This window comes from Pristiophorus japonicus, unplaced genomic scaffold, assembly GCF_044704955.1.
Source record: "Pristiophorus japonicus isolate sPriJap1 unplaced genomic scaffold, sPriJap1.hap1 HAP1_SCAFFOLD_211, whole genome shotgun sequence".
NCBI lineage: Eukaryota > Metazoa > Chordata > Chondrichthyes > Pristiophoridae > Pristiophorus > Pristiophorus japonicus.
Window position 1 is genome coordinate 26,298 of NW_027251810.1, and position 13,153 is coordinate 39,450.

General features: G+C 51.3%; 1 protein-coding gene across 1 annotated transcript; it reads left to right on the forward strand.

Moving 5' to 3' along the window:
* Positions 1 to 555: 555 nt before the first annotated feature.
* Positions 556 to 5,946, forward strand: LOC139245144 (zinc finger protein 84-like). The gene is made up of 2 exons (XM_070871103.1): positions 556 to 859; positions 2,306 to 5,946. The coding sequence occupies exon 2, from the start codon at positions 2,670 to 2,672 to the stop codon at positions 3,936 to 3,938; it is 1,269 nt and encodes a 422-aa protein (XP_070727204.1). The 5' UTR covers positions 556 to 859; positions 2,306 to 2,669; the 3' UTR covers positions 3,939 to 5,946.
* The last annotated feature ends 7,207 nt before the right edge of the window (positions 5,947 to 13,153 follow it).

The following is a 13,153-nucleotide window of genomic DNA, read 5'->3' on the forward strand; positions in this document are numbered from 1 at the left end:
GAGCTGTTCAAATCTCAATGCTGCAAGCTTGAAGAGGTCAGCCGCAGGCAGCGAAAGGAGCGTGTGGTAAATCAGTGCCACGCCCAACTTTCCCCGACGAATATCTGTCCCACCTGTGACAGGGTCTGTGGCTCTCAGGTCTGACTGTTCAACCACCAAAGAACTTGCTTTCGGAGTGGAAGCAAGTCTTTCTCGAGTTCCAGGAACTACCTATGCCGGTGATGATTGTGGATAAATCAATTATTCGACACATCTTGTTTGAAACAAGCTGGTGTATTCACTATTTATACAGAGCATTAATCTCCAGCTCAGGTATGGGGGGCGGGGGGGGGGGGTTATGAAGACCAGCAGAATCATAGTCTAACTGCCAGAATGAACATGGTTAAGTGCCCAATGCAATCACAGTAAATCCCTTCAATTCACTAATGGAGGGGGATTTATCCATGGCGGCATATTTACCCAGCATTCGCGGCGACAGAGAATGTGCCCAGCCCAGACTACAGGGGGCCCGGTGCGCAGGCGCGGGGACCCGGCTGTGTTCGGGGCATGCGCGGCATCGTGCAATGGCGGAGCGGACGCAGTGAACGTGTGCTCTGGGAAAATAACTCGTTTTCAGCGGCTCGCAGCGGAGCAATGGCGCAGCGGGTGAGCGGGGAGGCTTGCTAAACAACCGGTGCCCGCCGGAAGCCCGGAATAATAACCGCAATGTCGGCGGCTGCAGCTTCCGGGGCTTTCTCCCGCTCTCGGGCCGCGGGCTGACGGCGGCCATCTTTGTGCAGGACGATCAGTCGGACCCCTCCGCCATCTTTATTCGCTGACCCACAACGCGCATGCGTGGCCATCTTGGTGCAGGAGCGAAGTGAGTTGCGTCAGGGTCTTGTTTCTAACCGGTCCGCCTGGCAGCAGCAACAACTTTGTGTCATTTTATTGTCTCAACACCTCGGATTTCTCACCATCTCTCCTAAAGGCACTGCTCAGGGCTCAGCTCACGGCTTACGTCCCAGACAATTGTAAGAGGAAAGCCCCAGAGCTGTTCTCTCCCTGGGTTACAATCCCCATGGACAGTCCCCAGGGTTATTATCCCACCAGAACAGAAGAAATAGGAGCAGGAGCCGGGCCACTTGGCTCCCCTCTGGAGCCATGCTCCGCCATTCAGTCAGACCATGGGCTGATCCGATCATGGACTCAGCTCCACTTCCCCGCCCGCTCCCCGTCACCCTTCACTCCCTTATCGCTCAAACATCTGTCCAACCCCACCGTAAATATATTCCATGTCCCCGGCCTCCACAGCTCTCTGAGGCAGAGAATTGCACAGATTTGCAACCCTCTGAGGGAAGAAATTTCTCCTCATCTCAGTTTTTAAACGGGCGGCCCCTTATTCTGCAACTATGCCCCCCCTGGTTTTAGTTTCCCTGTGAGTGGAAATATCCTCTCTGCGTCCACTTTATCGATCCCCTTCATTATCGTATGTTTCAATAAAATTACATCTCATTCTTCTGAATCGCAACATGTATTGGCTCAACCCATCCTCATAAGACAAACCCTCATCTCCGGAACTGTACCCAGCCAGAGTCAGTACCTTCAGGGGAGGGGAACCAGTGAGTGTAGAACTGAACCCAGCCAGAGTCAGCACATTCAGGGGAGGGGAACCAGTGAGTATAGAACTGTACCCAGCCAGAGTCAGCACATTCAGGGAAGGGGAACCAGTGAGTGTAGAACTGAACCCAGCCAGAGTCAGCAACTTCAGGGTAGGGGAACCAGTGAATGTAGAACTGAACCCAGCCAGAGTCAGCACATTCAGGGGAGGGGAACCAGTGAGTGTAGAACTGTACCCAGCCAGAGTCAGCACATTCAGGGGAGGGGAACCAGTGAGTGTAGAACTGAACACAGCCAGAGTCAGTACCTTCAGGGGAGGGGAACCAGTGAGTGTAGAACTGAACTCAGCCAGAGTCAGTACCTTCAGGGGAGGGGAACCAGTGAGTGTAGAACTGAACCCAGCCAGAGTCAGTACCTTCAGGGGAGGGGAACCAGTGAGTGTAGAACTGAACCCAGCCAGAGTCAGCACCTCCAGGGGAGGGGACCCAGTGAGTGTAGAACTGAACCCAGACAGGGTTGGTGATGATAATTGGGAGGGAGGACAAGCTGCTTCAATTTCAGGACAGGGATTGGGGAAGAGTGTATGGAACGGGGATTTACAGCTTTGGAGGAACAATAGAGGAAATAATGTTCCATACAATCTAGAATAGTCGGTTGTGAATTAATGTCCTTTACTTGCTGTAATTATTTGTGTAAACTCCTTTTCCAGGTTATTCGAAGGGCAGGATTTGTCGTCGGGACACTCAAACCAAACATCACGTCAAGATCTGATGGAATTATTCGATTCATCAGGGCCTGAATATCATTGGCCTTTGAAAGTGGAAGGTGAAATGTTTGTCTGTTCTGTCTGTGGAAACAGATTTCAAACATCAGTGTGACTGGAAAAGCACCGCGGCACACACACAACCGAGTGAGAGTTCCAGTGCACTGACTGTGGAAAGAGCTTTAACCAGTTACACAGCCTGAAAAAATATCGCGCGATTGACAGCGGGGAGAAACCGTACACGTGTTCTGTGTGTGGACGAGGCTTCAACTGATCATCACACCTGGAGAGACGCAAGGACACCCACACCATGGAGAAACCATGGGAATGTGGGGACTATGGGAAGAGATTCAATGACCCATCTGAGCTGGAAGTTCATCCGGGCACTCACACTGGGGAGAGGCCATTCACCTGCTCTGAGTGTGGGAAGGGATTCACTCAGTCATCCCACCTGCTGACACACCAGCGAGTTCACACTGGGGAGAGGCCATTCACCTGCTCCGAGTGTGGGAAGGCATTCACTCAGTCATCCCACCTGCTGATACACCAGCGATCTCACACTGGGGAGAGGCCATTCACTTGCTCTGAGTGTGGGAAGGGATTCACGACCTCATCCACCCTGCTGAGGCACCAGCGAGTTCACACTGGGGAGAGGCCGTTCATCTGCTCCAAGTGCGGGAAGGCATTCACTACTTCACGCATCCTGCTGAGACACCAGCGAGCTCACACTGGGGAGAGGCCATTCACCTGCTCTGAGTGTGGGAAGGGATTCACGCGGTCATTCACCCTGCTGAGGCACCAGCTAGTTCACACTGGGGAGAGGCCGTTCATCTGCTCCAAGTGCGGGAAGGCATTCACTACTTCACGCATCCTGCTGAGACACCAGCGAGCTCACACTGGGGAGAGGCCATTCACCTGCTCTGAGTGTGGGAAGGGATTCACGCGGTCATTCACCCTGCTGAGGCACCAGCTAGTTCACAATGGAGAGAGGCCGTTCACTTGCTCTGACTGTGGGAAGGGATTCACTCAGTCATCCGATCTGGTTGCACACCAGCAAGTTCACAGTGGGGAGAGGCCGTTCACCTGCTCCGTGTGTGGGAAGGGATTCACTCAGTCATCCAACCTGCTGATACACCAGCAAGTTCACACTGGAGAGAGGCCATTCACCTGCTTCGTGTGTGGGAAGGGATTCACTCAGTCAGCCAACCTGCTGACACACCAGCGAGTTCACACTGGAGAGAGGCCATTCACCTGCTCCGTGTGTGGGAAGGGATTCACTCGGTTATCCCACCTGCTGACACACCAGCGAGTTCACACTGGAGAGAGGCCATTCACTTGCTCTGAATGTGGGAAGAGATTCACTGCATTATTCAACCTGCTGACACACCAGCGAGTTCACACTGGAGAGAGGCCATTCACTTGCTCTGAGTGTGGGAAGGGATTCACTACATTATCCAACCTGCTGACACACCAGCGAGTTCACACTGGAGAGAGGCCATTCACTTGCTCTGAGTGTGGGAAGAGATTCACTGCATTATTCAACCTGCTGATACACCAGCGAGTTCACACTGGGGAGTGACTATTCACCTGCTTTCAGTGTGGGAAGGGATTCACTCTGTACTCACACCTGCTGGGACACCAGTGAGTTCACAAGTGACTGCAGGGTTTGGATTCTGCTGATGTCCCAGACTGAATCGTGTCCATTCTGACAGTTAGGTTTTCTTTCTGCTGATATTGATTCCCCCTATAACTGAGCTGGAGTTTAATATTCTGGATATTTGACCAATTAATCAACGGGAAAATGCTCAGATTAAAAATAACGCTGATTGTGATTGCATCTCTAATTCACTCTTTAAGAAAGATAAGAAATAGGAGCAGGAGCAGGCCATTAGCTACGCGAACTTGCTGTGCCATTTAATAAGATCACTTCGCTGCCCACTCCCCATAACCCTTCACTCCATTATCGTTCAAAAATCTGTCGATCCCCACCTTAAATATATTCAGCGACCCACAGCTCTCTCGGCTGAGAATTCCACCGATTTACGACCCTCTGAGTGTAGAAATCTCTCCTCATCTCAGTTCTAAATCCCATATTCTTAAACTATGCCCACTAGTTCTAGATTCCGTACAAGTGGAAACATTCTCTCTGCATCCACCTTGTCGAGTCCCCTGAGTATCATATGTTTCAATAAGATCACCTCTCATTCTTCTAAACTCCAATGAGTATACGCCCAACCTACTCAAACTATCCCCATAAGTCAACCCCTTCATCTCAGGAGTCAAACTAGTGAAGCTTCTCTGAACTGTCTCCAATGCAAGTATATCCCTCCTGAAGTAAGGAGATCAAAACTGTACATAGTACTCCAGGTGTGGTCTCACGAATACCCTGTACAGTTGTAGCAGGACTTCCCTGCTTTTATCCTCCATCCCCTTTCAATAAAGGCCAACATTTCTATTGGTTTCATAATTACTTGCTGTATCTGCATAATAATTTTTTGTGTTTCACACACAAGGACAACCAGGTCCCTCTGTACTGCAGCATTTTGTAATAGCTCTCCATTTAAATAATAAATTGTATTTTTATTTTTCCTGCCAAAGTGAATAACCTCTCACTTTCCCACGTTATACTCAATCTCCCAAATATTAACCCACTCACTTAGCCTGTCTACATCTATTTGCAGATTGTTTATGTCCTCCTCCAATTTGCTTTCCCATCATCTTTGTATCATCAGCAAACCTGGCTACATTACACTCAGTCCCTTCATCCAAATCATTAATATAGATTGTAAATAGTTGAGGCCGATCCCTGCGACACCCCACTAGTCACCGTTTGCCAAATGCAAAATTACCCACTTATCTGTCTTCTGTTAGTTAGCCCACCCTCTATCCATGCTAATATATTAACCTCAAACCCGTAAACCTTAATCTTGAGCAGTAACCCTTTATATGGCACCCTACTGAAAGCCTTCTGGAAATCCAAATACACCACCTCCACTGGTCCCCCCTTCCACACTGCTCATTACATCCTCAAGGAACTCCAGCAAATTTGTCAAACATGATTTCCCTTTCCTAAAACCATGCTGACTCTGCCTGACTGTATTATGCTTTTCCAAATGTCCTGCTACTGTTTCCTTAATAAAGAACTCCAGCTTTTTTCCACCAACAGATGCTGGGCTAACTAGTCTATAGTTACCCGATTTCTGTCTCTCTCCCTTTTGAAATAGGAGTGTTACATTTGTGGTTTTCCAAACCGCTGGAAGTTCTCCACAATCCAGGGAGTTTTGGGAGATTTCAACCGATGCATCCACTATCTCTGCAGCCACTTTTAAGACCCTAGGATGCAGGCCATCAGGTCAAGGGGACTTCTCCACCTTTGGTCCAGGGAATGTGTCCACCTTTAGTCCCATTATTTTACTGAGTACTTTTTCTTTAGTGTCAGCGATAGTTTTAAGTTCCCCCTTCCCCATAAGCCTCTAAATTATCTATTATTGGGAGGTATTTAGTTTCTTCTACCGTAAATTCCGATACTAAACATCAAAAGGATTGTATTCAAATATTGAAAGCTGCAACAAATGGAGCTATAGTTTGTTACACAATTGAGAATAAAATGAATTGAATCTGCAGCTTGGTTTGGATTTCTCTGGAATGGAGCGAGACAGGATGTGCCTTGAAATACCGCCGGTGTCCAGTAGATGACGCTGACCCTGCAATTAATTCAGACCGATTGGAGCGTGACTGCCCCCTGGAGCAGGAGGAATGAGGGCAGGTCTGGGTCAGGCACTGAACTTACTGCACCCACAGGGACATCACACACTGCCCCCTCCCTGGGGCAGGTCAGGGTCAGGCACTGAACTTACTGCACCCACAGGGACATCACACACTGCCCCCTCCCTGGGGCAGATCAGGGTCAGACACTGAACATACTGCACCCCACAGGCACCTCACACACTGCCCCCGCCCTGGGGCAGATCAGGGTCAGACACTGAACTTACTGCACCCCACAGGCACCTCACACACTGCCCCCTCCCTGGGGCAGATCAGGGTCAGACACTGAACTTACTGCACCCCACAGGGACATCACACACTGCACTCTCCCTGGGGCAGATCAGGGTCAGCCACTGAACTTACTGCACCCCACAGGGATCTCACACACTGCCCCCTCCCTGGGGCAGATCAGGGTCAGACACTGAACTTACTGCACCCCACAGGCACCTCACACACTGCCCCCTCCCTGGGGCAGATCAGGGTCAGACACTGAACTTACTGCACCCCACAGGGACATCACACACTGCACACTCCCTGGGGCAGATCAGGGTCAGACACTGAACTTACTGCACCCCACAGGCACCTCACACACTGCCCCCTCCCTGGGGCAGATCAGGGTCAGACACTGAACTTACTGCACCCCACAGGGACATCACACACTGCCCCCTCCCTGGGGCAGATCAGGGTCAGACACTGAACTTACTGCACCCCACAAGGACCTCACACACTGCCCCCTCCCTGGGGCAGATCAGGGTCAGACACTGAACATACTGCACCCCACAGGCACCTCACACACTGCCCCCTCCCTGGGGCAGATTAGGGTCAGACACTGAACTTACTGCACCCCACAGGGACATTACACACTGCCCCCTCCCTGGGGCAGATCAGGGTCAGACACTGAACTTACTGCACCCCACAGGAACCTCACACACTGCCCCATCCCTGGGGCAGATCAGGGTCAGACACTGAACTTACTGCACCCCACAGGGACATCACACACTGCCCCCTCCCTGGGGAAGATCAGGGTCAGACACTGAACTTACTGCACCCCACAGGGACCTCACACACTGCCCCCTCCCTGGGGCAAATCAGGGTCAGACACTGAACTTACTGCACCCCACAGGGACCTCACACACTGCACCCTCCCTGGGGCAGATCAGGGTCAGACACTGAACTTACTGCACCCCACAGGGACATCACACACTGCCCCCTCCCTGGGGAAGATCAGGGTCAGACACTGAACTTACTGCACCCCACAGGGACATCACACACTGCCCCCTCCCTGGGGCAAATCAGGGTCAGACACTGAACTTACTGCACCCCACAGGCACCTCACACACTGCCCCCTCCCTGGGGCAGATCAGGGTCAGACACTGAACTTACTGCACCCCACAGGGACATCACACACTGCCCCCTCCCTGGGGCAGATCAGGGTCAGACACTGAACGTACTGCACCCCACAGGGTCCTCACACAGTGCCCCCTCCCTAGGGAAGATCAGGGTCAGACACTGAACTTACTGCACCCCACAGGGACCTCACACAGTGCCCCCTCCCTGGGCAGATCAGGGTCAGACACTGAACTTACTGAACCCCACAGGGACCTCACACACTTCCCCCTCCCTGGGGCAGATCCGGGTGAGACACTGAACTTACTGCACCCCACAGGGACCTCACACACTGCCCCCTCCCTGGGGCAGATCAGGGTCAGACACTGAACATACTGCACCCCACAGGGACATCACACACTGCACCCTCCCTGGGGCAGATCAGGGTCAGACACTGAACATACTGCACCCCACAGGGACCTCACACACTGCACCCTCCCTGGGGCAGATCCGGGTGAGACACTGAACATACTGCACCCCACAGGGACCTCACACACTGCCCCATCACTGGGGCAGATCAGGGTCAGACACTGAACTTACTGCACCCCACAGGGACCTCACACACTGCCCCCTCCCTGGGGCAGATCAGGGTCAGACACTGAACATACTGCACCCCACAGGGACATCACACACTGCCCCCTCCCTGGGGCAGATCAGGGTCAGACACTGAACTTACTTCACCCCACAGGGACCTCACACACTGCCCCTCCCTGGGGCAGGTCAGGGTCAGGCACTGAACTTAGTGCACCCGACAGGGATCTCACACACTGCACCCTCCCTGGGGCAGATCAGGGTCAGACACTGAACTTACTGCACCCCACAGGGACATCACACACTGCCCCCTCCCTGGGGCAGATCAGGGTCAGACACTGAACTTACTGCACCCCACAGGGACCTCACACACTGCACCCTCCCTGGGGCAGATCAGGGTCAGACACTGAACTTACTGCACCCCACAGGGACATCACACACTGCCCCCTCCCTGGGGCAGATCAGGGTCAGACACTGAACATACTGCACCCCACAGGGACATCACACACTGCCCCCTCCCTGGGGCAGATCAGGGTCAGACACTGAACTTACTGCACCCCACAGGGACATCACACACTGTCCCCTCCCTGGGGCAGATCAGGGTCAGACACTGAACTTACTGCACCCCACAGGGACCTCACACACTGCCCCCTCCCTGGGGCAGATCCGGGTCAGAGACTGAACTTACTGCACCCCACAGGGACATCACACACTGCACCCTCCCTGGGGCAGATCAGGGTCAGACACTGAACATACTGCACCCCACAGGGACATCACACACTGCACCCTCCCTGGGGCAGATCAGGGTTAGACACTGAACTTACTGCACCCCACAGGGACATCACACACTGCACCCTCCCTGGGGCAGATCAGGGTCAGACACTGAACATACTGCACCCCACAGGGACATCACACAGTGCCCCCTTCCTGGGCAGATCAGGGTCAGACAATGAACTTACTGCACCCCACAGGGACATCACACACTTCCCCCTTCCTGGGGCAGATCAGGGTCAGACACTGAACTTACTGCACCGCACAGGGACATCACACACTGCACCCTCCCTGGGGCAGATCAGGGTCAGACACAAAATACTGCACCCCACAGGGATCTCACACACTGCCCCCTCCCTGGGGCAGATCAGGGTCAGACACTGAACTTACTGCACCCCAAAGGGACATCACACACTGCACCCTCCCTGGGGCAGATCAGGGTCAGACACTGAACTTACTGCACCCCACAGGGACATCACACACTGCCCCCTCCCTGGGGCAGATCAGGGTCAGACACTGAACATACTGCACCCCACAGGGACCTCACACACTGCCCCCTCCCTGGGGCAGATCAGGGTCAGACACTGAACATACTGCACCCCACAGGGACATCACACATTGCCCGTTCCCTGGTCAGACACTAACATACTGCACACTATTGGAGATGCACGAACTGCCCTGTCTCTGGGGGAGTCACTGCTGGATGCTCCGCAGACAGAAAGGGAACTCCTCCAAACATTCTGGTCATGAATCCTGAGAATAAAAAAAACCCAGAATCCGAGCACCCCCCCTGGCATTGGTCCATTTTGTCCAGGGGCGCACTGTCGATCTTGATGACTGGGAGCCAGGGTTGTGCGACGAGGACAGGCTAGTGGAGGACCTTTGTCTTTTGATGTTTTGTGGAAAGCACATTATTTCGTAAGCCTCAGTGAATACATCAAGTATGTCTTGGAGTTCAGCCTCGGAATGTACTCAGATGCAGTGTTGTCCACGTACTGTAGCTCGACGACAGAGGTTGGCGTGATCTTGTATCTGGTCTGGAGATGCCGAAGGTTGAACAGTTTCCCACTGGTTCTTTAGCTTAGTACCACTCCAGCGGGGAGCTTGTTCACTGTGAGGTGGAGCATGGCAGCGAGCAAGATTGAGAAGTGGGATGGGGTGATGACACAGTCCTGTTTCACCCTGTTACGGACATGGATTGTGTCCGTGATGGATCCGTTGTTAAGGTTCGCAGCCTGCATGTCGTCATGGAGCAGGCGGAGGATAGTGATGAACTTTTGGGGGCATCCGAAATGGAGGAGGAAGCTGCATAGAGCCTCGTGGTTGACAGTGTTAAAGGCCATTGTCAGGTCCTATCGACGTATCAGGCTAACCTTCATCTCACCCTAATCTGAGGAAGGACGTTCTTGCTATTGAAGGAATGCAGCGAAGGTTCACCAGACTGATTCCCGGGATGGCTGGACTGACATATGAGGAGAGACTGGATCAACTGGGCCTTTATACACTGGAATCTAGAAGGATGAGAGGGCATCTCATCGAAACGTATAAGTTTCTGACAGGACGGGACAGCTTAGATGCGGGAAGAATGTCCCAGTTGTTGGGAAAGACCAGAACCAGGGGACACAGTCTTCGGATAAGGGGTAGGCCATTTAGGACCGAGATGAGGATAAACTTTCACTGCCCCTGCTGATGTGTCAATATCACAGTACACAGTCTAACCTTTATCTCACTCCCCCTGCTGGTGTGTCTCTATATCACAGCCTCAGTCTCACCTTTATCTCACTCTCCCTGCTGGTGTGTCTCTGTATCACAGTACTCAGTCTCACCTTTATCTCACTCCCCCTGCTGGTGTGTCTCTGTATCACAGTATCAGTCTCACCTTTATCTCACTCCCCCTGCTGGTGTGTCTCTGTATCACAGTATCAGTCTCACCTTTATCTCACTCCCTCTGCTGGTGTGTCTCTGTATCACAGTACTCAGTCTCACCTTTATCTCACTCCCAATGCTGGTTTAACTCTGTACCACAATCTCAGTCTTAGATTTATCTCACTCCCATGCTGGTGTATCTCTCTATCACAGTATCAGTCTCACCTTTATCTCACTCCCAATGCTGGTGTGTCTCTGTATCACAGTATCAGTCTCACCTTTATCTCACTCCCTCTGCTGGTGTGTCTCTGTATCACAGTGTCAGTCTCACCTTTATCTCACTCCCCCTTCTGGTGTGTCTCTGTATCACAGTACTCAGTCTCACCTTTATCTCACTCCCCCTGCTGGTGTGTCTCTCTATCACAGTATCAGTCTCACCTTTATCTCACTCCCTCTGCTGGTGTGTCTCTGTATCACAGTACTCAGTCTCACCTTTATCTCACTCCCAATGCTGGTTTAACTCTGTACCACAGTCTCAGTCTTAGATTTATCTCACTCCCTCTGCTGGTGTGTCTCTCTATCACAGTCTCAGCCTAACCTTTATCTCAAACCCTCTGCTGGCGTGTCTCTGTATGACAGTATCAGTCTCACCTTTATCTCACTCCCCCTGCTGGTGTGTCTCTGTGTCACAATATCAGTCTTACCTTTATCTCACTCCCCCTGCTGGTGTGTCTCTGTATCACAGTGCTCAGTCTCACGTTTATCTCACTCCCTTTGCTTGTGTGTCTCTACGTCACAATATCAGTCACAACTTTATCTCACTCCTTCTGCTGGTGTGTCTCTCTATCACAGTCTCAGTCTCACCGTTATCTCAGTCCCCCTGCTGCTGTATCTCTGTATCACAGTATCAGTCACACCTTTATCTCACTCCCTCTGCTGGTGTGTCTCTGTATCACAGTATCAGTCTCACCTTTATCTCACTCCCTCTGCTGGTGTGTCTCTGTATCACAGTATCAGTCTCACCTTTATCTCACTCCCTCTGCTGGTGTGTCTCTGTATCACAGTACTCAGTCTCACCTTTATCTCACTCCCTCTGCTGGTGTGTCTCAGTATCACAGTATCAGTCCTACCTTTAACTCACTCCCTCTGCTGGTGTGTCTCTGTATCACAGTACTCAGTCTCACCTTTATCTCACTCCCTCTGCTGGTGTGTCACTGTTTCACAGTCTTAGTCTCTCCTTTATCTCACTCCCTCTGCTGGTGTGTCTCAGTATCACAGTATCAGTCCTACCTTTAACTCACTCCCTCTGCTGGTGTGTCTCTGTATCACAGTCTCAGTCTCACCTTTCTCTCACTCCCCCTGCTGGTGTGTTTCTGTATCACAGTATCAGTTTCAGCTTTGTCTCACTCCCCCTGCTGGTGTCTCTCTGTCATCATCATAGGCCGTACCTCGGAATCGAAGAAGACTTCCTTCCACTCTAAAAATGAGACCGGACATGGCTCTTTCTTCCCCGTGTCCTGCTCTCTCCCCTGTTTCACGATCTCCCCCCCATGTCCCGCTCTCTCTCCCCCCATGTCCCAATCTCTCTCCCCCGTGTCCTGCTCACTCTCCCCCCGTCTCCCGCTCTCCACTCACCCCCCGTCTCCCGCTCTCCACTCACCTCCATGTCACGCTCCCTCCCCCCGAATCCTGTGTGCTGGTCCACTACCCATGTTGTAGTTTTTTGGCGCTTTGCTAATTATAACAATTCAACTATTCTCAGGATTTATATTTAATTCAGACTAGGAGTCTCTCGTTCAGATTATAACAAATGCTGTAATACAGGTATATTGAGCAACGACATCAGAGATTTATCAAGTACTTTATGTTCTGTTACAAAAAGTAATGTTTAACTAATGTTAGTCACAGCCTGAATCCCGAAAGCACCCTCTCAAGAAATCGTGATGCCGACTCCCCTGATCTCCTTTCTCATGTGAGAATTCTTTCTTCTTTTCTTGACTTGGTTCGCAATGCCCCTTCGTGGAGGAGCTGCTAACTTTGTTCCTTTTCCCCCCATTCAAATGCTGGGAGAACCTGCAGCTGTTTCAGCCTCGCAATACATCATTTGAATCGACTGCTTTTGACCTTCTGTGTTATCTCTTATCTCCTCTCCCTGTGGCAGGAATCACTTCTCTGAGAACAATTATACAGTCCATGTCACACAGAATTATATTGAGCTTGGCTTTACAAAATGATCATGAATGGTGCATGCCTCATATCTTATTGATTAATAATTTTAGCCTTGATCATTCTAGTTTTTATGAAGATCTATCAGCAGTTAGAAAAAAGGTTAACTGAATAATGGCTCAATTTACCATGATGCTTTGCTTCTCAGCCTTTGACCATTTTGTGTCATTTATAAGCGAGATTTACATAAATCCAATGCATACAAAGGGAGTTACAAACATAAAGGTTAATCATTAATTAAAGACATGT